The sequence below is a fragment of the Stegostoma tigrinum genome, chromosome 9, assembly GCF_030684315.1.
Source record: "Stegostoma tigrinum isolate sSteTig4 chromosome 9, sSteTig4.hap1, whole genome shotgun sequence".
Classification (NCBI taxonomy): Eukaryota; Metazoa; Chordata; class Chondrichthyes; order Orectolobiformes; family Stegostomatidae; genus Stegostoma; species Stegostoma tigrinum.
The window spans coordinates 76,718,416-76,745,239 of record NC_081362.1 but is presented as its reverse complement, the minus strand read 5'-3'; the positions used below and the strand labels follow the sequence as shown (position 1 = coordinate 76,745,239).

Below are 26,824 nucleotides of genomic sequence, written 5' to 3'. Positions count from 1 at the left end.
TTCTTCTGCCTTCCACAGGGGAAAGAATTGCACATGATCTTGACGTATTATTTGGGGATGGGGAGGAAATAGAAGCATCTAGTTTAACACCTCCATGCAGACTAAGTACTTAATTGTTTTCCACCTCAAGATGGCGGTGTCCTTTTTATTTTGAATACTGGATTTGGCAGCACACAGTTTTGTCATTTAAAATCTTGTGTAATCTTAAAGTCCTTGTTTGAACTCATACATTTTGATAAGCTAATCATCCAGCATTTAAAAGGAAGCAGGCAGATGGCATGGTTCTTTGGCAAGAATGGAAACTGTTGGCAATTCTTGGCAGTTTCTGTGGGGAGAGAGAATATTTACCTTGGGTGTAGATCCCAGAGTCCCATCCTCCTCCGCCACCGCCACTGCCACGTGTGTCTGTGTCTTCCTTCCACCCCAAGTCCCAATGCTTGATGAGCTGCTCTTGTACAACTTTTTCTGTCCCTTTTTTATTTCAAAATTCTTAACTCTATTTTGAGTTTTGTCATCCCCCTGCTGCAAGATGCAATAGATTTTACTTGTTTTTGCTTTTAAGCATTTTAGAATTTTTGGACTGTGCTTTATTTGCAAGTAAAAATTTAAATTTAATGTTTTTGGAAGTAGTTTTGAATGGATGGAAGTTGATTTGAATTTCCAATTGCAAAATTAATGGTACTTGGACTTGATGAGTTTTAAATTCAAATTTAAACACTTTTTTTCACAGGTAGGTTAAGCATGCATCAGTTTGTAGCATTGGCTGCTCAGATGACACATTCATTCTCTCTCTGACCTCAGGATGTGGTTTCATAAGGATGCTGTGAAAATTGTGACAAATTTGTAAAAATCGTAACTTATCTTCATACATTTCTTGTACACGTGCATCAAGGTGAGCCAGAGCACAACATAGATGTAAATTGATTTGGACTCTAATCCTGAGGGAGCATAGGAGGAGCAATTGCTAGTTAAGTTAGCAATGAATTTTATCAGAGAATGTAAAAGAATCGAGATTGGTTTCTGATACCCTGCTGCGTCCCAGTGGTTTAGGTACACAATTATAATAGGATGTATGATGCCCTCAGTCAATCCTTTTAAGATTGTCCTGGCATAACAAATCACTCTATTGTAGTAAAGAATGATGGGTACCCTTGCTTTTCCAGTTTTAAAATCTTGCTGTATTTATCTTTATCTCACGGAGAGACCACTCTCTCCGTGACTCCCTTGTTCGCTCCACACTGCCCTCCAACCCCACCACACCCGGCACCTTCCCCTGCAACCGCAGGAAATGCTACACTTGTCCCCACACCTCCTCCCTCACCCCCATCCCAGGCCCCAAGATGACATTCCACATTGGCAGATGTGCAGGTGAACCTCTGCTTAATGTGGTATACTGCATCCACTGTACCCGGTGCGACTTCCTCTACATTGGGGAAACCAAGCGGAGGCTTGGGGACCGCTTTGCAGAACACCTCCGCTCAGTTCGCAACAAACAACTGCACCTCCCAGTCGCAAACCATTTCCACTCTCCCTCCCATTCTCTTGATGACATGTCCATCATGGGTCTCCTGCAGTGCCACAATGATGCCACCTGAAGGTTGCAGGAACAGCAACTCATATTCCGCCTGGGAACCAGAGTAGTGTTCTCTGGTTTACTACCGGTGCCACGAGATAGCGAGGTGAGGAACAGGGAGCGGGCGCAGCTGAACACGTGGCTACGCAGCTGGTGTAGGAGGGAGGGTTTCAGATATGTTGATAATTGGGATGCCTTCTGGGGAAGGTGGGACCTGTACAAGAAGGACGGGTTGCATCTGAACTGGAAGGGGACCAATGTCCTGGGTGGAAGGTTTGCTCGAGTAGTTCGAGAGGGTTTAAACTAGTATGGCAGGGGGGTGGGAACCTGAGCTGTATACCAGAGGTGAGCGTTGATGCAGGTGAGGCAGTAGCAAGAGGTAGACCAGCTAGTGGGAAGGATTTTCCTGGGAAGGAACCAAGGGATCGGTTAAAGTGTGTTTGCTTTAATGCAAGGAGTATCAGGAATAAAAGTGATGAACTTAGAGCATGGATCAGTACCTGGTGCTATGATGTTGTGGCCATAACAGAGACATGGGTTTCTCATGGGCTGGAATGGTTGCTGGATATTCCAGGGTTTAGAACATTTAAAAAGAATAGGGAGGGGGGAAAAAGAGGAGGGGGTGTAGCACTACTAATCAGAGAGGGTATCACAGCTACAGAAGCTTCCATTGTCGAGGAAGATCTGCCTACTGAGTCAGTATGGGTGGAAATTAGGAACAGCAAGGGAGTAGTCACCTCGTTAGGGGTTTACTACAGGCCCCCCAATAGCAGCAGGGAGATTGTAGAAAGCATAGGTCGACAGATTTTGGAAAAGTGTGGACGCAGTAGGGTTGTTGTAATGGGTGACTTTAACTTTCCTAATATTGATTGGAACCTCCTCCGAGCAGAAGATTTGAATGGAGCTGTTTTTGTAAGGTGTGTTCAGGAGGGTTTCCTAACACAGTACGTTGACAGGCCGATGAGGGGAGAGGCCATTCTAGACTTGGTGCTCGGAAACGAGCCGGGGCAGGTATCAGATCTTGTGGTGGGAGAGCATTTTGGTGATAGTGACCATAACACTCTCTCATTCTACATAGCTATGGAGAAGGAGAGGATTAGGCAGAATGGGAGGATATTTAATTGGGGAAGAGGAAACTATGATGCGATTAGACACGAGTTAGGAAGCATGGACTGGGAGCAGTTGTTCCATGGTAAGGGAACTATAGACATGTGGAGATGGTTTAAGGAACAGTTGTTGGGAGTGATGAGTAAATATGTCCCTCTGAGACAGGCAAGACGGGGTAAGATAAAGGAACCTTGGATGACGAGAGCGGTGGAGCTTCTAGTGAAAAGGAAGAAGGTAGCTTACATAAGGTGGAGGAAGCTAGGGTCAAGTTCAGCTAGAGAGGATTACATGCAGGCAAGGAAGGAGCTCAAAAATGGTCTGAGGAGAGCCAGGAGGGGGCACGAGAAAGGCTTGGCAGAAGGAATCCGGGAAAACACAAAGGCATTTTACACTTACGTGAGGAATAAGAGAATGGTTAAAGAAAGAGTAGGGCCGATCAGGGATAGCATAGGGAACTTGTGTGTGGAGCCTGAGGAGGTAGGGGAAGCCCTAAATGAGTTTTTTGCTTCTGTCTTTACGAAAGAAACGACCTGTGTAGTGAATGAAACCTTTGAAGAGCAGGTGTGCATGCTGGAATGGATAGAGATAGAGGAAGCTGATGTACTGAAAATTTTGTCAAACATTAAGATTGACAAGTCGCCAGGCCCGGATCAGATTTGTCCTCGGCTGCTTTGGGAAGCGAGAAATGCAATTGCTTCGCCACTTGCGAAGATCTTTGCATCCTCGCTCTCCACTGGAGTCGTACCTGAGGACTGGAGAGAGGCAAATGTAATTCCTCTCTTCAAGAAAGGAAATAGGGAAATCCCCGGCAATTATAGACCGGTAAGTCTCACGTCTGTCGTCTGCAAGGTGTTAGAAAGGATTCTGAGGGATAAGATTTATGACCATCTGGAAGAGCATGGCTTGATCAAATACAGTCAACACGGCTTTGTGAGGGGTAGGTCATGCCTTACAAACCTTATCGAGTTTTTTGAGGATGTGACTAGTAAGGTTGATGAGGGTCAAGCTGTGGATGTGGTGTATATGGACTTCAGTAAGGCATTTGATAAGGTTCCCCATGGAAGGCTCATTCAGAAGGTCAGGAGGAATGGGATACAGGGGAACTTAGCTGCTTGGATACAGAATTGGCTGGCCAACAGAAGACAGCGAGTGGTAGTAGAAGGAAAATATTCTGCCTGGAAGTCAGTGGTGAGTGGGGTTCCACAGGGCTCTGTCCTTGGGCCTCTACTGTTTGTAATTTTTATTAATGACTTGGACGAGGGAATTGAAGGATGGGTCAGCAAGTTTGCAGACGACACAAAGGTCGGAGGTGTCGTTGACAGTGTAGAGGGCTGTTGTAGGCTGCAGCGGGACATTGACAGGATGCAGAGATGGGCTGAGAGGTGGCAGATGGAGTTCAACCTGGATAAATGCGAGGTGATGCATTTTGGAAGGTCGAATTTGAAAGCTGAGTACAGGATTAAGGATAGGATTCTTGGCAGCGTGGAGGAACAGAGGGATCTTGGTGTGCAGATACATAGATCCCTTAAAATGGCCACCCAAGTGGACAGGGTTGTTAAGAAAGCATATGGTGTTTTGGCTTTCATTAACAGGGGGATTGAGTTTAAGAGTCGTGAGATCTTGTTGCAGCTCTATAAAACTTTGGTTAGACCGCACTTGGAATACTGCGTCCAGTTCTGGGCGCCCTATTATAGGAAAGATGTGGATGCTTTGGAGAGGGTTCAGAGGAGGTTTACCAGGATGCTGCCTGGACTGGAGGGCTTATCTTATGAAGAGAGGTTGACTGAGCTCGGTCTCTTTTCATTGGAGAAAAGGAGGAGGAGAGGGGACCTAATTGAGGTATACAAGATAATGAGAGGCATAGATAGAGTCGATAGCCAGAGACTATTTCCCAGGGCAGAAATGGCTAGCACGAGGGGTCATAGTTTTAAGCTGGTTGGTGGAAAGTATAGAGGGGATGTCAGAGGCAGGTTCTTTACGCAGAGAGTTGTGAGAGCATGGAATGCGTTGCCAGCAGCAGTTGTGGAAGCAAGGTCATTGGGGTCATTTAAGAGACTGCTGGACATGCATATGGTCACAGAAATTTGAGGGTGCATCCATGAGGATCAATGGTCGGCACAACATTGTGGGCTGAAGGGCCTGTTCTGTGCTGTACTGTTCTATGTTCTATGTTCTATGTAACCCTGCAGCCATATGGTATCAATGTGGACTTCACCAGTTTCAAAATCTCCCCTTCCCCTACTGCATCCCTAAACCAGCCCAGTTCATCCCCTCCCCCCACTGCACCACACAACCAGCCCAGCTCTTCTCCCCCCCCCCCCCCCCCCCCCCCCCCACCCCCCACCCACTGCATCCCAAAACCAGTCCAACCTGTCTCTGCCTCCCTAACCGGGTCTTCCTCTCACCCATCCCTTCCTCCCACCCCAAGCCGCACCCCCAGCTACCTACTAACCTCATCCCACCTCCTTGACCTGTCCGTCTTCCCTGGACTGACCTATCCCCTCCCTACCTCCCCACCTACACCCTCTCCACCTATCTTCTTTACTCTCCATCTTCGGTCCGCCTCCCCCTCTCTCCCTATTTATTCCAGGACCCTCACCCCATCCCCCTCTCTGATGAAGGGTCTAGGCCCGAAACGTCAGCTTTTGTGCTCCTGAGATGCTGCTTGGCCTGCTGTGTTCATCCAGCCTCACATTTTATTATCTTGGAATCTCCAGCATCTGCAGTTCCCATTATCTCTGTATTTATCTTTGTGCATGTCAGCAAACAGCCTTTCAACTCCTGTCAAATTTGAGTACAGCATTGAGAAGACATCCTGTCTCTGGATAGTTGTACTGGCACATGTTGGAACTGTTCAGATTGGTTGAAGGATGGGACTGAACGCCATTAGGACCACAATCAACTTTTTTCTTTACTGACTCACGTGAGCAATCCCACTGTTTAAATACCTACAGAAAATTTTACATGTCTGTTTGCTTTGTGGAAGTTAGGATCATGTAGAGACTTGGTCAACTTTTTGACAGTACAAGTTTGCTTTTTTTTTATTTGAAAACAAGGTATCAATGAAACTTACTTGAACTTGAGACCAGCTTAGCTAGTAGCTCAGAGCCTGACCCTACTGTTGGATGTGTTATGGCCTTGGATCACTTGGATGTAATAAGGGAGTCCGGAAATTACGGTTGACTTCTTGAGGCCAGAGGTGTTGTGGCCAGATGACATGGATAAATCCAACTCAGTTTGACATTTGGTTTCTATGTGTGGTGCATTGTTTATCTTCAGTGATAAATGGGACTACTAGCATCTCCAAGTAACACTTACCATTAGCAAGATTGGTTTCTATGCCTTAGGAATAAACCCAGGTTTTTGAATAACGTAAACCTGCTTTACATAGCACTTTCTTAGCAGCCCCTGCTGGGGAGTATGTTTATCTTTTGTGTTTTTTGACTGCATTGTCCATGCCGCACGAGGGTAAGATTTCGAGAGATTGTCTATGTTCTGTCCCGGTAATTGCTGTGTGGAGCTGCCCAGATGTTGTGTTAAATTGCATCATGTAATCATTAGTAGCAAAGTTTTTTTACCCCAGCAAAGCCCATTTAAAGTCAAACAAAGATTTTCCATCTTTTTTAAAAAGGATCACTTCTGTCTTTTAAACTTAAGGACAGAACAGGTTCTACATGACTTGGTTTGTGCCTAACCAGTGGACAATCTACTTCATTTCAAAGTCTGAAATGTCTTTTTACTGAACCAAAAATCTCACTTGTTTGTTTTCCCTGAAAGCCAGAATAAGGGTGCTATCCAAATATTGTGATGTGGCAGTAGTGTCATTGGACTATTATTGCACAGGAGTGGGACAGTACTCTGGGAGACATATGTTGAAAATTAGCAAGGTAGCTAATTGGATTTCAAAGCTGACATTAATTTGAAACTGGAACGTAAATCTGATGCTGGTAATTGTGACTGTGGCCAATGTCACTGTCAGCCAGGGTATATCTCTCAAAAGTTGATAACTTATGTTACAGCTGTACAAAATGTTAGTTGGGCTACATTCCCAATATTGGGCTACATTCCCAATATTGTGTGCAGTTTTGGTTGTCATGCTACCAGAAGGACCTGGATGCTTTGGAGAGGGTACAAAAGTTTCACTGGGTTGTTGCCTGCTCTAGTGGGCTGATGGTAAAAGGAGAATTTGGATAAACTGTTTTCCTGACAAGACAGAGGCTGAGGGGCAACCTGATAGAGGTCTATAAAATTGTGGTATAGATAGGGCAGATTAGTCTTTTTCCCCATCTGAAAAGGTCAACCACAAGAGGATGCCGGTTCAAGGTGAGCGGGACAAAGTTTACGGAAGAGGTCTGGGCAAAGTTTTTCTCGGAGGGTGATGGGTGCCTGGAATGCACTACTAGTGCAGATGGTGGAAGCAGGCATATTAACAATGTTTAAACCATATCTTGGTAGACGCATGAACTAAAGATGAGCAGAGGAACAGATACTGTGCATGGGAAGTTAGTAGCAGACGTAAACAAGGACCAGGAATCAGCTCCAGCGGTAGCTGAAGGGCCTGTTCCTGTGCTGTGTTGTGATTTTAAAAACTCACTTTGTTCATTTAATGTCCTATTTTTAGGAAAGGAAACCTGCCATCCGTGTCTGCTCTGGCCTAATATGTGGGTCCAAATCTGTACTGATTGAGGCAAATTGAACGGCCCTTAGAGGTCAAACAAGTCACTTAGCTCAAGAGAAATTTAGAGATGGGTAGCAAATGTTGAACTTAGCACCAGACCCAATACCCCAAGAAAGTGTGCGGAGTTATTTTTTTAAAAATTATGCCTCGATCCAGCCAGAAGAGAACATGTGAGAGTTGGACTTCTGTGTTTTTTGAGGTTTTTAAATTGGAACATTTGTCTTTGATTTAGTCTGTCAAAATTGTGAATGAATTTCTTCCACACCTGGTGTTCTGGGTCCTGAGGCGGCTAACTGGTTCCATGCTCCTTTCTCGCACTCATTCTCACCTCGCTTCTGAACCAGGTGAGTAGCATGCTCTGTGGTTTTCGCAAGCTCCTTCTGTTAGGTTCAGCTACAGACAAGCACTATCGGAGACTGACAGAATCATTGGCAGAAGATTCTCAAATTTGGGTGGTGTTTGGCTCGAAATTCCCATGGGTGTGAATGAGAATTGCACTTTCTTTTTGGTTTGGAAAGCTTCCCATTGTTGAGGTGCTTCCTCTGCCCTCCTGTTAACCTACTTGCTGCGATGAAGCTCAGTAAAGGGCTTATTTTGGATTGTTATGATCCACAGGAGGCCACTGGACAAATATGGGTTAATTCCCACACCTCGGGAACTTCCTCCTCCAGGAGGACAGATGCCGACTACATAATTCAACAACACATGTAATGTTTCCATGCAGCATTTGGCCACCTGAGGAACAGTGTTTGACAAAGACCTTGAGCACAACATGAAGTTTGGCTCTGGAAAAGCTTAAGCGTTACACTGATAGAAATGTATTGGTGGCAATCAAATATTTTAGGTTTTTTCAAGTTACTAATTGTGCAATTTTAGATTATGCTATTTGGGGTAATTTCAAATGAGGAAGATAAAGTTGACATGTAGGTGGCTGTCTTTCCTCGCGGCCCCCCTCCCCCGCCCAGTCCCTGAACAGCATTTTTTTTTAAAAAAGAACCATCAGATTTGAACTGGAACCATCTGAGAGCCTTTTTTTAAATAATAACCACCAATGCTGAGCTGTGTGTTTCTTGACAATTTTTGCTTCCTTTGAGAAGATGGCTGCGGTTACCTTGTACCTTTGAACAATTGAATGAAGCTCCCACAGTGGTATCAAGGTTTGATCTCTTATCTTAACTTTAAACAATTAAATCAATAAAACTAGCTGCTGTTCAAGTATGCGAAGTGATTTGCAGTGGGATCTTGGATAACAAGGTGTAGAGCTGGATGAACACAGCAGGCCAAGCAGAGGAGCGGGAACGCTGATGTTTCAGGCCTAGACCCTTCTTCAGAAATGGGGGAGGGGAAGGGGTTTCTGAAATAAATAGGGAGGGGCGGGGGGGGAAGGCAGATAGAAGATGATAGGTAGAGAGGGGAGAGACAGGTCAAAGAGGTGGGGATGGAGCTGGTAAAGATGAGTATAGGTGGGGAGTTAAGGAGGAGATAGGTCAGTCCAGGGAGGACGGACAGGTCAAGGGGGCGAGATGACGTTAGTAGGTAGGAGATGGGGGTGGGACTTGAGGGGATAGGTCTTGAGGAGGGGATATGTGGAGGGAAGGACAGATTAGGGAGGTGGGGACAAGCTGGGCTGGTTTTGGGATGCGGTAGTGGGAGGGGAGATTTTGAAGCTTGTGAAGTCCACATTGATACCATTGGGCTGCAGGGCTCCCAAGCAGAATGAGGTGCGTCTTGGGAAGACTTTTCCCTGCAACAGCAGGAAGTGCAAAACCTCCCCCACCCCTATATCAGGCCTCAAGAAGACTTCCCACATCAAGCAGATGTTCACCTGCACATCTGCTGATGTGGTATCCTGCATTCGCTGTTCCCGTTGTGGCCTCCTCTGCATCGGGGAAATCAAGCGGAGGCTTGAGGACCGCTTTGCAGAACACCTACGTTTGGTTCACACCAAACAACTGCACCTCCAGTCGCGAACCGTTTCAACTCCCCACCACCCCCCCACCGTTCCTCTGACAACATGTCCATCTTGGGCCACCTGCAGTGTCACAATGATGCCACCCGAAGGTTGCAGGAACAGCACCTCATATTCCGCTTGAGAACCCTGCAGCCCAATGGTATCAATGTGGACTTCACAAGTTTCAAAATCTCACCTCCCCCTACCGCATCCCAAAACCAACTCAGCTTGTCCCCGCGTCCCTAACCTGTCCTTCCTCCCACGTCCAGCTCCATTTTCCCCATCTCCAATCTACTAACTTCATCAGTTTCCCTAGACCTGTGCATCCTCCTTGGACTGACCTATCTCGTCCCTAACTCCTCACCTACACTCACCTTTTACTGGCTCCATTCCTGCTTTTTTAACCTGCCTACCACCTCTCCACCTATCTTCTCCCCCATCCATCTTCTATCCACCTCCCCTCTCTCCGTATTTATTTCAGAACCCCATTCCCTTCCCCCATTTCTGAAGAAGGGTCTAGGCCCAAAACATCAGCCATCCTGCTCCTCTGCTGCTTGGTCAGCTGTGATCATCCAGCTCTACACCTTTTTATCTCAGATTCTCCAGCATCTGCAGTTCCTACTGTCTCTAAATCATTACTGAGGGATTGAATTAAATTGGCCACAGAATTATCAGGATTATGAGCCATGAAGATACTTTGCAATCAACCTGTTCAGAGAGTTTACACTCCTCTGGAACAGCTGGAGACTTGAGGACACAGATCTCCAAGTCCACAAGAAGGGACAAACCACTACACCACAAGAGTGCTGTGATAATCTCTGAGCCAGTTCTTAGCTCACTGAATGCAATTTAAGACGACTGAGTGTTTTGCCCCAGATCCAATTCAGTCACTTACTGAAAAGTTGTAGAGCTGGCCAATACAGGAATACAGCAGGCCAAGCAGCATCAGAGGAGCAGGAAGACTGATGTTTTAGGGCTAGACCCTTCTTCTTCTTCAGCTTTCCTGCTTGGCTTGCTGTGTTCATGCAACTCTATGCCTTGTTATCTCAGATTCTCCAGCATACGCAGTTCCTACTATCACTAAGTGAAAAGTTGCTTTTTCGTGAAGGAGGATTTCTTGTATCCTGCAAGTATTTGTTTGCAAATGGAATTGCTCAGCTCAGAAGTCTTAAAGTTCTAACATTTTAACTTGCATGGAAGTTGGGTGAACTGAGATGTATTATCCTGGGGAACACAAGAGAATCATCACTAAACGATAATTATTGGAAATTTTTGAGGGGGTGAAATGGTAGGGTGAAAATTGGCTCTATGTACGAAGTAAATTTGACCTTCTGGGTGGCGGGGGTGGGGGAGAGAAGGTGGTGTAGGATCAAGACTTGCTTTCCGTTTTGAATATTGGCTGTTGAAACAGGAACGCAGAGAAGGAAATTTGCAATGTAGATTTGAGAAAATTTGAAGCAAACATTTCCATTTCAAGTCAGTCATCACTCATCTGCTTGGAAATCAGAATATGACTAGTTGTGAGACTGCTTTAAATTTGTAGGATTCCATAGATTGCAAGTCGTGTGATAAATATGAATGTGATTAAGGAATTCTATCAGCAGCCCATTCCTACCCATAGAAATGATGGGTTGATGTCGAAAGGTGCTAGAGATAAATCGGTTTCCCATTGTGTTGGAATGTTACCGTAAGCCATGTTTATAACTTGAGCTGTTAAATTTGATCTCCCAGTGGGCTGTTCTATCAGCAGGAGTCCAGTAGTCTCAAAACACATTTCAGCACAACTTCAGATAATAGTTACATCTTCATGTTTTGAGGAATGCCCCTGTTGGAACACTGTATCCAGATGGCTCTGGTTACATACATGATGTGCCTTCAAGTAAACAGCTCAACATATTGAGCTGTTTTGATGTAGAGTCACCACTGCTTTGAAGAGCAAAGGCTTAGCTTGAAAACAAAATCTGGTGTTATCTCTTTCTTCGAAGCAGATTAAACAAAAATAGCATGAACAAATTTACATGCAGTTGTGCAGTTGACAAATTCTTATCTACACTTGTGGAAGTGTTCGGTTAATAAATGCAGGGTCGTTCATTTTTGTTGCTGTGATGTCTCCTTAAGGTATAGCCCACATTTTCCTGTCTGAATAGCAAGGAGGTATTGATGACGTTTGCCATTATTTTTAGATGTGGTAGAGCAAGTGAAGGATAGATATGCGATTCAAATGAAATCTAAATGATGCTGTCTCGTCGGATCCTTTTCCTATCATGAAATATTGCTGTTGAGAACCATTAATTGCACTTTGGTTTGATAATGCAAACTAAACTTGTAACGTGTTATATTTGTCCATTTCTAGTCTCTGTTGTAAGAGCATTTTTCTGGCTGTAAGAAGTAGACACAGTTTGACACTTAATGAACACAGCAGGCCAAGCAGCATCATTCAGCTCCACACCTTGTTATCTCCGATTCTTCAGCATCGGCAGTTCCTACTATCTGTGTAACAGTTTGACACTTATTCTGTGCTGAGGTAGCTGGGATGATGAGGGTATTGATTTATAAGGGTCTAATAATTTGGAAGAGTTACTAGTGAGAAAAAACCTTAGGCAGTGCACATTATGATCTATGGGCTTGGGAGAGCCGCTTTCCACCTTAAATGAGTCAGTGCAAAGATTCAGATTAGCCTCTATCATCCTGGTGTAACTTGTGTTTAGTTGCTAACGTGAAATGAACTGCATCTGGTTTAAGACAATAGCCTCTTCTAGTTAGACCGCGTACTAGTTTTCCTTGACCACATGAGACGCGGTATGCCCTGAAGATTCCTACCCTGAAAGAGGATGGTGACAGTAAATTGTTTGCTTTTTTTTCCTATTGAGCAATAGTTCAAGAATTTTATCGAACTTGATGAATAGCAGTATGGACTGTTCATACAACAGCTATTACTACTTAGCTAGGAGGGGAAATATTGGCTGGGCTTCCTGTTTCTGACCGCCACTGGCTGGCTACTGCATAGAAATGCATATGCAGCCATGATTGCTCATGTAATTAAATAACCTAATAACATTTCCTCGTTAAGATTTACTTAAGTTCCGATTTGAGTGACGTATCAGAAGTCGTCTGCCGTGCATGGAACTCCTCCCAGTGTGAGTTGGTATCTCTACAATATCATAAAAACAGGAAGAAAAATTGAAGTGTTTAGGTGAGATTGGTAGGGAGGAAGAACTTGCAGCTTTCACTGTCTACTATTGAGGTATCAATTCATAAATGAATCTGCTTTGTTCTCAAAGACACCAGACTTTCCATTTAAATTGTCTTAGTGTAGAGAGATTTATTTTGGGGATACATTAGCGCTTGGGCATCTGTTATGCATTATCTGCCTAAGATGTTTGTTGACTTACCTAATCAAGGATAAATTAAGCATGTGTGTTTACTGATGAGCATTGGTGTTCAATGATTAAACAGATTGTTCTGGCATTTGAATTACCAATTTATTTTGATTTGCAGTGGAAATTAAGGGTATCCTGTGGGGACTAATGTTGGCTTGAGTAAGCGCTGCAATATGGAGAGACATTCATTGAAATGGAGATTGTGTGAAGTGGCTTTTGAAGTGTAGCTGCATGTTCAAAGTGAAGAGGAAAAATAATTTTTACAAAGGAAAAACACAATAAGATAGAAATTAATCTTGGGCAGGGGAAACCGAATGAGTGATGTGGTGAGTTGGCTGACCTTTCTGTGCTCCAGTCAATTTTCTAATCCTTGAAAGTCTAGGGAAAATGAAGTCATCTGGATTGCAACATGGTCTATCATCCAATTTGCACTGTCTCCCAAGACACCCTGTACTCCACTGACTGCTTTCTCAATTTTGATATGTTTGGGAGAAGCAATCTAAGTCCATCCATAAACAACCTAGTAGATTGTGTTTATGTTCGACCTTTCCCAAGTTTTTAATTAATTATTGTGAGCGTAACTGATTTACCCTCCTTTTCGGGCAACTGAAGGGCCAACAGACTTAGATGCTGCTGATTGAGATTTCAGTACCTTTTGGTGAATTTAAACAGACTGGAATCTTGCTTCCAATTTTTCACCAAACAACCGTTTTCCTGACAATTTAAGTGAGTCTTTGTTTTTGTCTTGAGGACCATGTCCAAACTCTCCTATGAGAATACAGCTGATTCATAGCTTTCTTTATATTCCATGGCCCCGTCTTGGATCGAAACCCATAGCACTTGAAGCAGTACAGGCCATGAAGAAAAGAACTGGCCAGTGTTTGTCATCCTGACGTGTATCCTGTGAACTGCTTTGCTGTGGACTATATGCCATGTTGGGGCAGGATCAGAGCCAATTCCATTGCCTTTTTGTGTCTTACAGCCTACGCAACCAGTAGCAGTGCTCTCCGCATAAATGCAATGAACCTCCGACCATACGCTAGGAATGGATTGTAAGAAGTTGAATGTTTTCTCATTTTGGAGTCTTTAGTGGTCTGAGATGAGAAATGTGGCTGATTGCAATAATCTGGTGGTTACTGTTAAAGTAAAATGAAACAGTTATCTGTTACGCACATGGTTCTAAAACTATGAAATGCCATAGTATTTAAGATTCTCAATATCAAAAAGCTCTGACATCCATTACAAGAGTGCCCAAGCTGAAGCCGAGAATTACTAAATGGTTAGTTGAGGCATATTTGGGCTCTTGTACAAAATGGTGACTTGCTCTTATTGGAATACATCTTCTCACAAAAACATTTGTTCCTCTGAATTCAAGTAATCACAAAGCACTTTATTTTAAATTGTTTTCTGGCTTCACCTTACTGTGTAGTAGCATGGTTGTTTTTCAATTTGGTCGTGAAAATGTTCCTGATTTGTTTAGCTTGGGGCCTTCTCTTAAAACTATGTTCTTTGATTTGTGGTTTCTGCCAAGTGTGAGGTCAAATTATGGTAATAGCAAATTTTATATTTTATACGTTTTGAAATGTGGAGGAGTTATTTTGAGTTCCTCTATCCAAGAACTCAATTTTGTCATGATCATAATGGCCTTACAGCTCCAGGGGACAGTTGGGGAAAAGTCAAGTTGTTTATTTTTTTGAGATTAACAGGAAGATAGCTTCACTAAAGAACCAATAAGAGTTGAGAGCGCTTCGAGTTCATTGGATTTTGTGGTCATTGTTAAACCTACGTTTTGGACAGTGTAGTTGTACCCATTTTCTAAAGTCTTATTTTGTTGAAATTATAAATTTAAGGCAGCTCAATATATACATGAGCAGAGAACACTTCCAGATACACGAGGTGGATTCACAGCCACGCTTACAAATGTTACGAGCTAATGCCAAAGGTATTAATTTTGATCAGAGTTAAAATTAGCAAGCATACCTAGACTTGAACTTCCCTTTTGTGGTTTTATAAGACATTGGGGCTTTCAAAAATAAGTTTGAAGGGTGTTCAAAGTAATGAAATAATTAATCGTCTAAAGTTCTTTAAAAATTCTGAAAGATTACCACAAATAGATGATGGTCTAGTTGGGGATACAAACTATGGAGTTCTGCATGAATTTCTTTGGACTTTTAAACTTTGGCAGTGAGTTTACCTGTGCCTATCAGAGCTGCTGCCAATCCATCTACACAATATCTGGGGTTGAGGGTGAAAAATTTTAAGGAAGTAGTAAAGGAGGTGATTCATCTTTTTGAGAGTTGACAACTGTGTGTCTTGTGTTAGTTCAAAGTTGATCCCTTCTTTGTTACTAATTTCTATTTGTGCTTCCCCCATCTAACCCTAAAAAAAAGCAACAAAAAAACCTCCACTTCTCACCTCCTCCCACACATAACCATTCCCTCCCCATCCAAAAATCTTAGCCTTGCCAAAATCTAGGATTTGTTGCTGATTTCTGCTGTGCTGTGCTGCTGGATTTGTTGGTCACTTAGATTGACTAGTAGATCAAGGGAGGACTCTATGCTAGTAAGAGATGGGTGTTCTACTCTTTCTGCTTGTTTATCACTGGCAGCATGTTGCTGCAAAGTGGCGTTTGTTTTTCAAAATTCAGGCATTCTTTTATTTTTCATTCACTTGTGGAATGTGGAAATCACTGGCTGGTCAGTGATTTATTGCTCAAAACTAGCTGCCCTTAGAACTGAGTGGCTTCCTAGACTGTTTCAGAGGAGTATTGAAGGCCCACCACTTTGCGATAGGGCCGGAGTCACAAATAGGCCGGAGGTCATTTGTGAAACAGATGCTTTTTTTAACAATCAGCAATGGTTTCAAGCTCATCATTAATATTTCCAGATTTCATTTTTGTGAATGGTTCGGATTCAACCAGCATCCCCAGACCATAATAGGAGCAAGAGTAGGCCATCTGGCCCGTAGAGCCTGCTCCACCAAACAATATGGTCATGGCTGATCTTCTCATGGACTCAGTTCTTGCCTAATCACCATAACTATTTAATTCCTTTTCCTGTTCAGAAACCCATCTATCTTTGCCTTGAACACATTAATGAGGTAGCCTCAAATGCTTCACTGTGGAGGGAATTCCACAGATTTGTGACCCTTTGGGTGAAGAATTCCTCCTCCACTCAGTCCTAAGATATTACTCCTCCTTATTTTGAGGTTGAGTTTGAGTTTCTGGATTGATATCCTAGAGGTAATTCGAGGCGATCACCACTGTCCCTCCCGGTCTGCCTCACTGCCCCCACCCCTCCATGGAGGGTCAAACATTTCTTCCAGACAGGGGTGAGGGAAGTCAAATGTGTTGCTTCCCCCGCCCCCCCCCCCCCCCCCCCCTGCCAAATCCCACAAAATCCAGCCCTTTGTATTCAAGAAAGAGAAAATATGTTAAATGATGCTGCCTCACAATGCAGTACGGTGACTATCAGAGAGGATATTGTAATCCAGCCACACAGATTGTGTATGTTAGACATTGCAAATTAAGGAATATTGGAAGAATTTTATGGATTGAGGAATAATAGAATTTTCGTTTTATGATTCCAGCCAACAGTGATACTGGAAAAATCAGATTGCAAGGCCAAACCTGGCTTGATAAACAAGTTTTATTTTGTTTGTTTAGTATGATGGTTACACATGGAATATATTCACAAGAGGCCTGCAATGTAATTTTGATGAAAGAACGTAGGCTTATTGAATGTAAAAGAAAAACAACAAACTATCTATCTAAAAGTGTACAAGATCTATTTGCAACTGTATTATAACAGATTAAGATGAAACTATTTTATTTTCTTCAACAATGCTCAATAAATACTCAAACCCTAGTGAAGGACCACCCTCATACCACTTGAAAGTTCCTTGATCAGTTGGTGGTATCATAGTTTCTGGAGCTTGCTGTTAATGATGTCGAAACACTTTCAGAAGATTTTGTATTTGCTCAGTTTTCTACAGCATTTTGTCTGAGAGATTTTGTTGAAAGCACTCTGGAATCTCTGTCCAGTTGTGACTATTTTTGGAGACCCTGAACGAACAGCTTCTTTTCTCCATGGCTGATTTTTGCACGTGCTGGCTGTCATTCTTGGTAGTGAATGTATTTTTGTGCCTCTGAACCCCTCCTTATGACAATAGAAATTTTATTTCTCTCCGGTTATTCCGTAATGAACTGAAATGTTCCCCCTAACCCTGCTGTAAACTTGTGAATCACGAATATAAATATTCAGAAACCATAGCATTGTTGTTAGTGCACGTCTAAAACAGTACCAAAATTGTGCCTTCCCCTTATAACACAAGGTAGCAATACAAATCATACATGAAGCTATGCATGGTCTGGTCCACTTTAAAACCCATGCTACGACATAATAATAACATCACGAGCCTTTGTTGTAATCTGCTTAAATGCAGCTTAACTTAAAGGAAAGATCCTGGAAACGGGTATACTAAGTGTGTGGCTGACCACTGGAAAAAAAATTGGCAAAACTGGGGTAGAAGTGTTATGCAGTCCATGGTGTAGTGAGAGAACATGGTGTGGAACAGGCGAGTTAAGACTGAATTTTTCCTAATCTGAAATTGAACTTGCAAGCCCTGTCCATAAAAATTTGACCTTTTATTTGTCCATAGCAGAGAGTTCATGCTAAACATATTAGGGAGATGACAGGAATAATGTAGGACTGGAATAATGTGGATACAAGTAGGTGGTTTTTATTTGGCAATAAACTATAATTTCAGAACTGGAGGATGAGAGCAAGACCAAGAATCCTTTCTCCCCTTTTGCGCGATAGGCCAAACCAGAATCAGTATATTAACTGATTTCATCTAAAAGAAGTGAAAATTTGAAACCTAGATAATTCAATGTAATCAGCTAATATGATTTCACTTGTTTGCAATTGATGGTAACTTTTTGTCTGGAGGAATAAAATTTGTCCAAGCAAAGTATTGTTTCTACTGTTGAATTGTTACAGTGAAGCTAACATTTGATAATTTAACGATGAAGGGAGAATTGAGTCAAACTTTGAGTTTTAGCTTGAAGATATTTGCCTTTAAATCACTTGGTATTATATGACAGGAATAGGCTATCGGACTGCTTCCTGTTATTTGTCATGCTGTTACTTTTTGTGCTGATCCAATCAGGCTGCGATCAGAAGAAATGATGCAGAAATTTATAATGTTATGAATGAGAATTTCCATGGATAGAAGTCATTGGTTTATATTGTAATGTTACATGGCCTTGGGTAGTACTGGAAGGTATTTCCTTAGAACCAGTAGATATTTGGAGTTGTCACTCAAGATGCCTGATCTAGGTCGTTCTTCGACATAATTAATCCAGGTCACCAAGTGGTGGTGGAGCAATATTCAGTTTTTATTTGTCCTTGATTACAGACCGCACTCAGACAGCTCCGACTATATTTTGGATGAATCAAACCTATTAATTAAGCTGCAGTGTAATGCTTTGGCTGTCAAGTTGACTGGTTAATATTTGTATAAAGTTGAAAGAATGTAAGCATGTGGCATTATTTGCATTTTATTTTGTGCAAAGTTAAAATATCTCATCAAGTTGGAATCTATCTTTTTCTCCTGGTAAATGCCGATTGGAACGGTGGAAGCTAGTTGAGCCTTTTTAAATTGTTTGACAAAGTGGGTGTATCAAAGGAATGACATTATTGTAGTTAAGGAAAACCTTTGCTCCCTGCCAACCTTTGTAATAATGCTCGTAAAAATCTCAAGCTTCGGACGACTTGTCAATAATCTCTTACCTTAGCTGGCTAATATTTCAGTTAGTAGTGCCTGATGGCTGTCGCAGATTTTTATCATCTGAGGAAACTTGATCCAAATAATGCCATTAAAACAAATCTGATGAAAGGTTTTTTTAGTATGGTACATGAAACAAATTGCTAGACCTGTCAATTAATAAAGCATGTCACCTTGCTTTTTAAGCATAAGTGCATTAAAACCCTTTAACTTTATTCATCTGTCTGCTCTAGAATTTCTTTAATGCTACACAAGCTTATTTGTTTCCAGCTGAAACATTGCAAATTTGATACCGAGATCTATGCATTAACGTAACAATTCTTTTAACTATTAAATTATTTGTGACTTCCAGTTGAATAAAGTTTTTTTTGAGACAGCATAGGTATTTATCAGATTTTTTAAAAAGCAAAATCAGAGTTTCTAATTTCAAGTGAATTCTCCCAGTTATGTGGGATAGACTCAATGATTCACTACCTGCAGCTGAATATACAATTGCTTGTACTTTAGAAGTTTTATTAACAACTTGGCGTAAAGAAATAGGAGCTCAAGTCTAACGACTGTAAAGTTGGAGATAGGGAATAAAAAAAAAGGACAGAAGCAACGTGGATACAAAATTGGTAAAGTGACTGTGATTGACTGTAATAACAGTTCAGTTGTTTTCTTTTGACTGGAGGAAGATTTGCTCTGTCTCCAGAGGGTGGGATTTCAGACGATTGCTCTTCCAAGGTTACATACTGTCAACCTACATTGGTATGGGGCTTATCAGAAATTCACCAAGGTTCCTTAGACAACAGCTTCCAAACTGATGTTTACTGCCTTGCAAAAGGCCAAGGGCAGCTGTTCAATGGGACCACCAGCATCTGCAAGTTCCCCTCCAAGCCGCTCGCCATCCTGACTTGGAAGCATATCACCGTTCCTTCGTTGTCACCTGGGTCCAAATCCTGGAACTCTCTCCCTAAAATTGCTGAAGGTATACCCGCACCAAATGGACTTCAACGTTTCTAGAAGGCAGCTCACCGTCAACAGTGCCTTTAAGCTAGCAAAGCCTGCGTTCCATGAATGAATGTTTTTAAAAATAAAAATTGCAAACAAAATAAAACTTGCAGAAGTTGAAGACCTGATTACAAAAGTATTGTGGGCTTTGAGGAACAAAGTGTGGAACTTTAAAATGACAGGCTGGCTGTTGGACTGCAAGTACTAGTGGGAAATGAAATTTAATTGTGAGAAATTTGAAGTTAATTCGTTAAGGTAAGAAAAATGTGGAGAAACAACATAACATGAATAGTCCAATGCACAAGAGCAAAGTCAAGTTTAAATGTGCATAAGTCACAAGCGTCAGACATTCTGCCAGAATGGTTAATACTACATAAAGCATCCTAGGCTTTATTAATAGGAACAGAGTACAAAGGCTAGGCAGTTGGGCTGAATTTGTATAAATGCTCGTTTGACTTCAATATTGTTTCCAGTTCCAGGTGCCTCACCTCTGGAGTGATATTTTAAAACATGAGAGAATGTGCAGGTGAGATTCAAGAGGATGACTACAAACCTCAGGAAGCTTTGGTAATGTGGAGTAGGTTAGAGTTGGGCAGTTTTGTAGAGCAGATTGAGATCTGAGAGAGGTAATCAAAATCATGAGGTGTTTGAAGGAGCACCTAAGGAGACAGTGCTTCCATTGGTGAAAGGATTGCAAACCAGAGAGTATGAATTTGAAGTAAAATGGGCGTTGAAAGAGAAAGTAATGGTGACTTCCACAAATAAAAATGTTTGCACAACTGGCCATTGGGATCTGGACTAAGTGGTGAAGGCAAGTTCCATTGAGGCCATCTAGAGGAAATGTGATTATATCTGGAAAGATATAATGCGCAGTTCCTTGGGAGAAGTTGAGGGTTGGCAGTAGATGAATTAAACCTTCAGTGAGCAAGTGTGCAGATAGTGGGCTGAATTAGCGAGTTTTTTGAGAAGATTGGTAGCTCAGGTTGAGGATCTGGATGTGAGTTTGCTCGCTGAACTGGAAGGTTAGTTTTCAGACGTTTCGTCACCATTCCAGGTAACATCATCAGTGAGCCTCCGACTTCGCGCTGGTGTTATGTCCCACTTTGTATTTATCTAGTTATGTTTCCTTGGGTTAGTGATGTCATTTCCTGTTCTTTTTCTCAGGGGATGGTAGATTGATTTGGAGCCAGTGTTTGTTGATGGAATTCCGGTTGGAATGCCATGCTTCTAGGAATTCTCGTGCGTGTCTCTGTTTGGCTTGTCCTAGGATGGATGTGTTGTCCCAATCAAAGTGGTGTCCTTCCTCATCTGTATGTAAGGATACGAGTGATAGTGGGTCATGTCGTTTTGTGGCTAGTTGATGTTCATGTATTCTGGTGGCTAGCTTTCTGCCAGTTTGTCCAATGTATTGTTTGTCACCGTTCTTGCAAGGTATTTTGTAAATAACGTTCATTTTATTTGTTATCTGTATAGGGTCTTTTAAGTTCATTAGCTGCTGTTTGTGTGTTGGTGTGTTTGTGGGCTATCCTGATGCCAAGAGGTCCGAGTAGTCTGGCAGTCATTTCGGAAATGTCTTTGATGTAGGGGAGAGTGGTTATGGTTTCTGAGCCCGTTTTGTCTGTTTGGGTTTACTGCTGAGGAATCGGACTGTGTTCATAGGGTACCCATTCTTTTTGAATACGCTGTACAGGTGATTTTTCTTCTGCTCTTCGTAGTTCCTCTGTGCTGCAGTGTGTGGTGGCTCGTTGGAATAATGTTCTGATGCAGCTTCGTTTGTGGGTGTTGGGATGGTTGCTCCTGTAGTTCAGTATTTGGTCTGTATGTGTTGTTTTCCTGTAGACGCTGGTTTGAAGTTCCCCATTGGCTGGTCGCTCTACTGTGACATAACACCAGCGCTTCGTCGGAGGCTCACTGATGTTACCTAGAATGGTGACGAAACGTCTGAAAAACTAACCTTCCAGCTCAGCGAGCAAACTCTCATCCAGAGTGGGCTAAATGATTGATTACAGCATGGGTGGCAACCATTCAATAGTGTTGTGAATAATGGAAGATTGCTATCGTGTTAAGATGTTGCAGGATCCCCACTGAGGCAGATTTATGGTGCTGATCTGATCTTCAGTGGGGATGTTCTTTAGAAGCTAGCGCTGAGTATAGGGAACATGCACTCAATCTATTAAACTAAGAAAGTTTTAGCACAAATGGGCTTGTTTATGTAAGTTGGAGGTGTTTATGTTTCCAATAATAATACCCTTCATGCTGCTACTAAAGATAGCTGTGATGTTGCACTGCAGTATGTACCAATCTGCATTGCACATCAAAACACTTTTTAATCAGATAAGCTGCTCTTGTCTCAGTCTAAAAGGCCTAACCATAAGCTGCAAAAATATCTTTGAAATTGGATCAATATTATGCAATGCATTAAATTCAAATCTGTAAGTAGGCAAGATTCCAATCCTATTCTGGGAATCGTTGCTGACTTAATTGCAAAGCAAATTGTCTAAGTTATTTCCGCACTTGAAACTTAAGCAAGCGAGAGAAGGAGTGTATTTGTCGAAAGGATCTTTTTGCTTTCTTTTCTAAGCTTGAGGCCCCTCGGTTCTTGGTCATTTTTCTCACAAAATCTCTCAAATCCCCCCTCAAGCTGTCTGCAGCAATATAAATAGTGCTAATTTCTTGGGTGCTCCCAGCCCCTCCTTAAAAGTAATTTCTCATTCCTGGCAACATGTTGGTGAATCTATCCTGTGGGATTGCTGGTTTAATGTTGTTTTTCCTGTAGTATTGTGCCCAATATTGCACGTGATATTCTGACTGAGGTTAACCAGTCTTGTTCAAATTTCATGATTACTGTTTGACTATTATTGAAACCCAGATATAGTATTGGCATATTCATTGGCTTTATCTTGCTGTGCTGCCCTTTTTAAAGAATTGCATAAAGACCCAAATAAATGTGTTCCCTGACCATTCTCTGCATTCCTCCCAAAAGGTATTGGCTCTTAAGCTGACTTGTGGATCAACTATAAAATGGAATGGATCTGACTAAATGCAATTCACAAAGAAATCTTGGAAATCTTTGGTCCAAGTTGATGGTGATATTCAGTATACAGATTGGAACATGTCTCAAAAGTTGAGAGGGCATTTGTTAGCTAGTTCCTAGTCGAAGCAGTGTTAAGGAGAAAAGGCCGCCTTCCTTTGATCATGGAAAGGATAACATTTGAATTTGCTTTCGGAACTCCTCTAGTTTCTCACCTTCAGGGTGACTTTGGATTCATGTTAGAGATTGTTCTGGAGACTGAAGCTGAAACTTGTACTAAGCATCCCCTGTTCTGATTGTGAAGTTAGATTGTAATGAAGATTGAGACAGGAGGCTTTTTTTAAAAAAAATCCTTCAGTCAGCTGAAATTGTCACTACTGTTCCAGTAAAATAGCTATGCATTTTTTTAGTTTTCTAACATGGGATGTATTCATTCTTTCTTGTGCAGGTGGTGAAACTTCTGAACAATAAGAGGTCACAGGCTGTTGGAATTTTAATGTCAAGTCTTCACTTGGAGATGAAGGATATCCAGAATGGTAAGCTTGTTCAGCCGTTGTAGCTAAATTACTCCTACAATTATTTGTCACGATTTTCCAGCATCTGTTCACAGCTACTCATGATGTGTTACGATTTTTAGCTGTTATTGGTAAGGCTATTTGGAAGGTAGACAGATACAAGATAAGCGGGCATAGAATAAGTGTCAACTTGCATTAAAGTAATGAATGCGCATACACTATCAACCTCAACAGTAGTAACTTGAATTGATACTTCTGTCATTCATAATTTACCCTCTGAACAGTAAGCCTGTAACGTAGCTTGTATTGTAAATCCTAAATAAAAGGGTTGAGTTTCAGTGCTTAAAATGAATTGCATGTGGATTTAAAATTACAGTTTGCAAAGGTTGGTGTGTGTCTGGAGGAAAAAGGTGATGCAGATGTCTTGAGCGTGAGTTTGAATGTATTTCATAAGGTTTTCATCACTTGTGAACTGATCAGCAGCTGTTTGATGTATGTCGGGCTAATCTTCATGAGGAACCAAGTGCTACCTTTTTACATATAAATATTTTCTGCATTATCGTACAAAATATTGCAGCTGCAAGAAGTGATTCCTCCTCTTGCCCCTGCAGTCACTGAATATGGGGAAATGCTCCAGGCTACTCTCCTACATCCTGGTGTTTTAAGTAATTGCGGCACTACAAACCAAACCACTCTTTCAACAAGTCAAAACTTTGTAGACGGAGAAGTCAAGTATACAAATGAAAGAATAGTGAATTTTATGAAATGATGTTTTAAAAAGGCCTTGACATCACATTTGAGCCTGATGAATGTTCTCAAACAACATTTCAGAATGTGTTGGCCTAGCAATATAAATTGACCTAATATCTTAATCAATATCATGCACCTAAGAATATCAATAAAAGCAGCTAGCTGATATGTGACATAAACAAGTTTCTTGTGTAGTTCTCCAAATAACTACACAAGTAGTGAGCAAGATGCATCCAAACTCTATTCCATTAAAGCATGGAATATTCTAATGCCCTAGAGTACCTCTGCTGGTACATTTGAGTGATGACCTTAAGTGGACGAAGTGTACACAAAGGGGACAATGCATTTTTCCATATGTGACACTCTGCATCTTGATAAATAGGAAATAATGTTTCCATAATTCTTCAAAAAAATTAGGCGTAATATGAGCATTCATTTTCACTAGTTATACATATTCTAACCTTTGTTAATTTAACAATGTAGTCCCTCGCAATGAGATGAAAGTTGTTTTAATGAATTAAACATGGGACATATTTGTAATATAAATTTCTAACAATGGCAGGACATGTTTCTTCAAGTAGGATATTGCCTGACATCAGTTGTGATCTCATTTAAAACAGAAACGGTGACCCTAAGCCAGTTCTGTTCTAACACTGATTTTCTCTTCACAGATGCTACCAGGCTGGCTGAGTTACTCCAGTAGTTGTTTGTTATTTCAGATCTCCAACTTTCACATTTGATTGTTTTTTTATTTTAGCGGTCTGATTTAACTCGTTCTTCATCCGAGATGGTTATCTAAATTGGATTCAAAGCTTGCAAATGGCTTTTGAAGAATTACTTGATTCTCAAAGCACATTTATGTGACTCTTAGAATGGGATCATCCAGTGGCTGTATGCCAGAGGGGTTGTTTGCTTTCTAGTGGGACCATGTTTCACAGTATTTATAAAGGCAGGAGATAGTGGAGTAGCTCAATTTCACGTTTTACTCTGCATTTGTATTCATCCAGTCTTTCACTTCTGCCTTTCCAGTTTGTGATTCCATGATCACCGCACATTGATCCTGTTTTGTTGCTACTTTGTCAGCTACTTTGTCAGCTAGTTTTAGCAAATTTGGCACTGCATTTATTTATTTTGAACATGTTGATTTAAATGTCTGCAGATACAAATACATTCAAGATAAGTGTAGCCAGAGGCTTTCCTGCCGTTGAGAAACAGTAGCTACCAACAATTTGCATTCGTCTAGGCTCTATATTACTTCATTTTAGAAAAAAAAATGCAGAAATCTCTTGACTTTTCCATTTACCTTTGTGGTGAGATTTTCAATGTGCCTTGAAATGCAGCCTGAATCACGTGCTGCAATAGCTCAGTCGTTGAATTGACTTCAAAGTTGAGGCTCTTGTATTGCAAAAGTCCAATGTGTGTTGACAGTTCCATAAAGCACCTCACTCCTTTGACAGCATATCAGTGCACATTCACAACCTGGTTCTTGGGTTTCTTGATGATTTGCATGGCGAAGCCTCAACTTGCTGATGCCCAGCTTTTCAATGATGTAAAGGTCAGGTCAGCCCTGAGGTTTCATGTCTGTTTATTTCCTCTGCTGCACTCTTCCTCTGCTGCTTTAGTGGTGGCATGTATATGTGGAATTCTTCTGATCATATTGGTCTTTTTCCTTGAACTTACTGATAAAGGACAGACACTAGTCAAGTTTTAAATGATTTGAGCCTTTCTCGGGCATTGCGTTGTCCTGTTACAGGCAAACATTGTATTCGATTTGATTCAATACTGCCACAGTGGACACGTTCTGTGGATAAGTTGTAATTCTGAGATGGGTACTTTTTACTTTGCTCGTTTGTCTGGAAGCCAAGTACTTTTAAGCGTAGTTGACTAGAGAACAACCTTGCATTTCTTTGTCTTGATTTCCCATTCACCATCTTATTGATGCAACCAAGCGATGGTTGGTTGACCCTTTGAGTGACCTAGAAGTTATAGTGATATTTCAGAGATACCACCTAGAAAAAGAGACAGCAGAGCAAAATTAAACTTGCCTTGCATGTTTTCTTCGGGAATGGGTCTAAAAGTGGCAATGTTTTGGTTTGCAAATTCTTCTAACGGGTCAGGCATGCTATACAAGCCACTGATTTTAAAATCTAAAACTTTGGGCCTGTCATGTGATGAAAGTAACCTCAGCAGTATGGGGAGCTTCTCAGTTGGCAGTTCTTCAGGATGACTGGCGGGTGGTGGATTGTGGCAAAAGTGTCTCTTGACTTTGTGTGACGGAGGTTGTGCCACAGTTTTGAGGCTTCACAGCAATTACTCTGCTTTCCAGTAATGCCTGTCACTGTTAGATGTTGATCTCCTGAATATTTTGCAATAAATCTGAAGAATTTTGAAAAGAATTAATAGTGATGTTTGTGAATCACACATTTAGTTACAGAATGAGTTCTGAGAGAGATTTCTGGGGGTTACCAAACTTTTAAAATCAAAAAAAAAACCCCAAGTGCTAGTCATATATTGCGGCGCCAGCTCTGGCGCCAAGAGGAACTTGGTATTTCTTGTACTGGCAGATGTATTTCAGTTAAGTCATAGACTGAAGTCTGAAAACAATGATATGGTCGTTTTCCCCAGTCAAGTACTCGAGTCAGTTTGAGTCAGTAATGAGAACCAAATGAATAAAGGAGTCAAGCTAACATCTGTGGGTCTGCTACATATGACACACGTTCGCTGCAAGGCTTGCATGATGTGCAATTATATTAACAATGACTTGACATGAAAATCTGTAACTTTTTTGTTTCTTAACGTACAGCATGCTATTACGCAGCCGTACGTGGAAGCATCAGAAACGTTTATGCACCCAGCATGTGTTGAAATTTTGCAGCACTTGCAAGTCCCAATGAACGAATGGATTTCATGCCCTTTTCCATCTCCAGTTCGTTGTTTGGAGTAATCCCCCTTGGTGATGTAATGCTAGAGCAGTAAACCAGACTGTGTTCGAGTACCCTGTTAAAAAGCAGGGGCACAAGTGGTTGAATTTAGTTACTTCAAACTTGGGATCCATTCTG

At 41.7% G+C, this 26,824-nt stretch overlaps 1 protein-coding gene across 6 annotated transcripts in view; it reads left to right on the top strand.

The window, feature by feature from the left end:
• fmn2b (formin 2b) overlaps positions 1–26,824 on the top strand; it is a 479,083-nt gene that overhangs the window by 196,769 nt on the left and 255,490 nt on the right. For all 6 annotated transcript variants that reach the window (XM_059648647.1, XM_048536693.2, XM_059648646.1 and 3 more), the window contains one exon: positions 22,949–23,036. In XM_059648647.1, the coding sequence (XP_059504630.1) occupies positions 22,949–23,036 (88 nt within the window). The remainder of the gene's footprint in view (positions 1–22,948; positions 23,037–26,824) is intronic.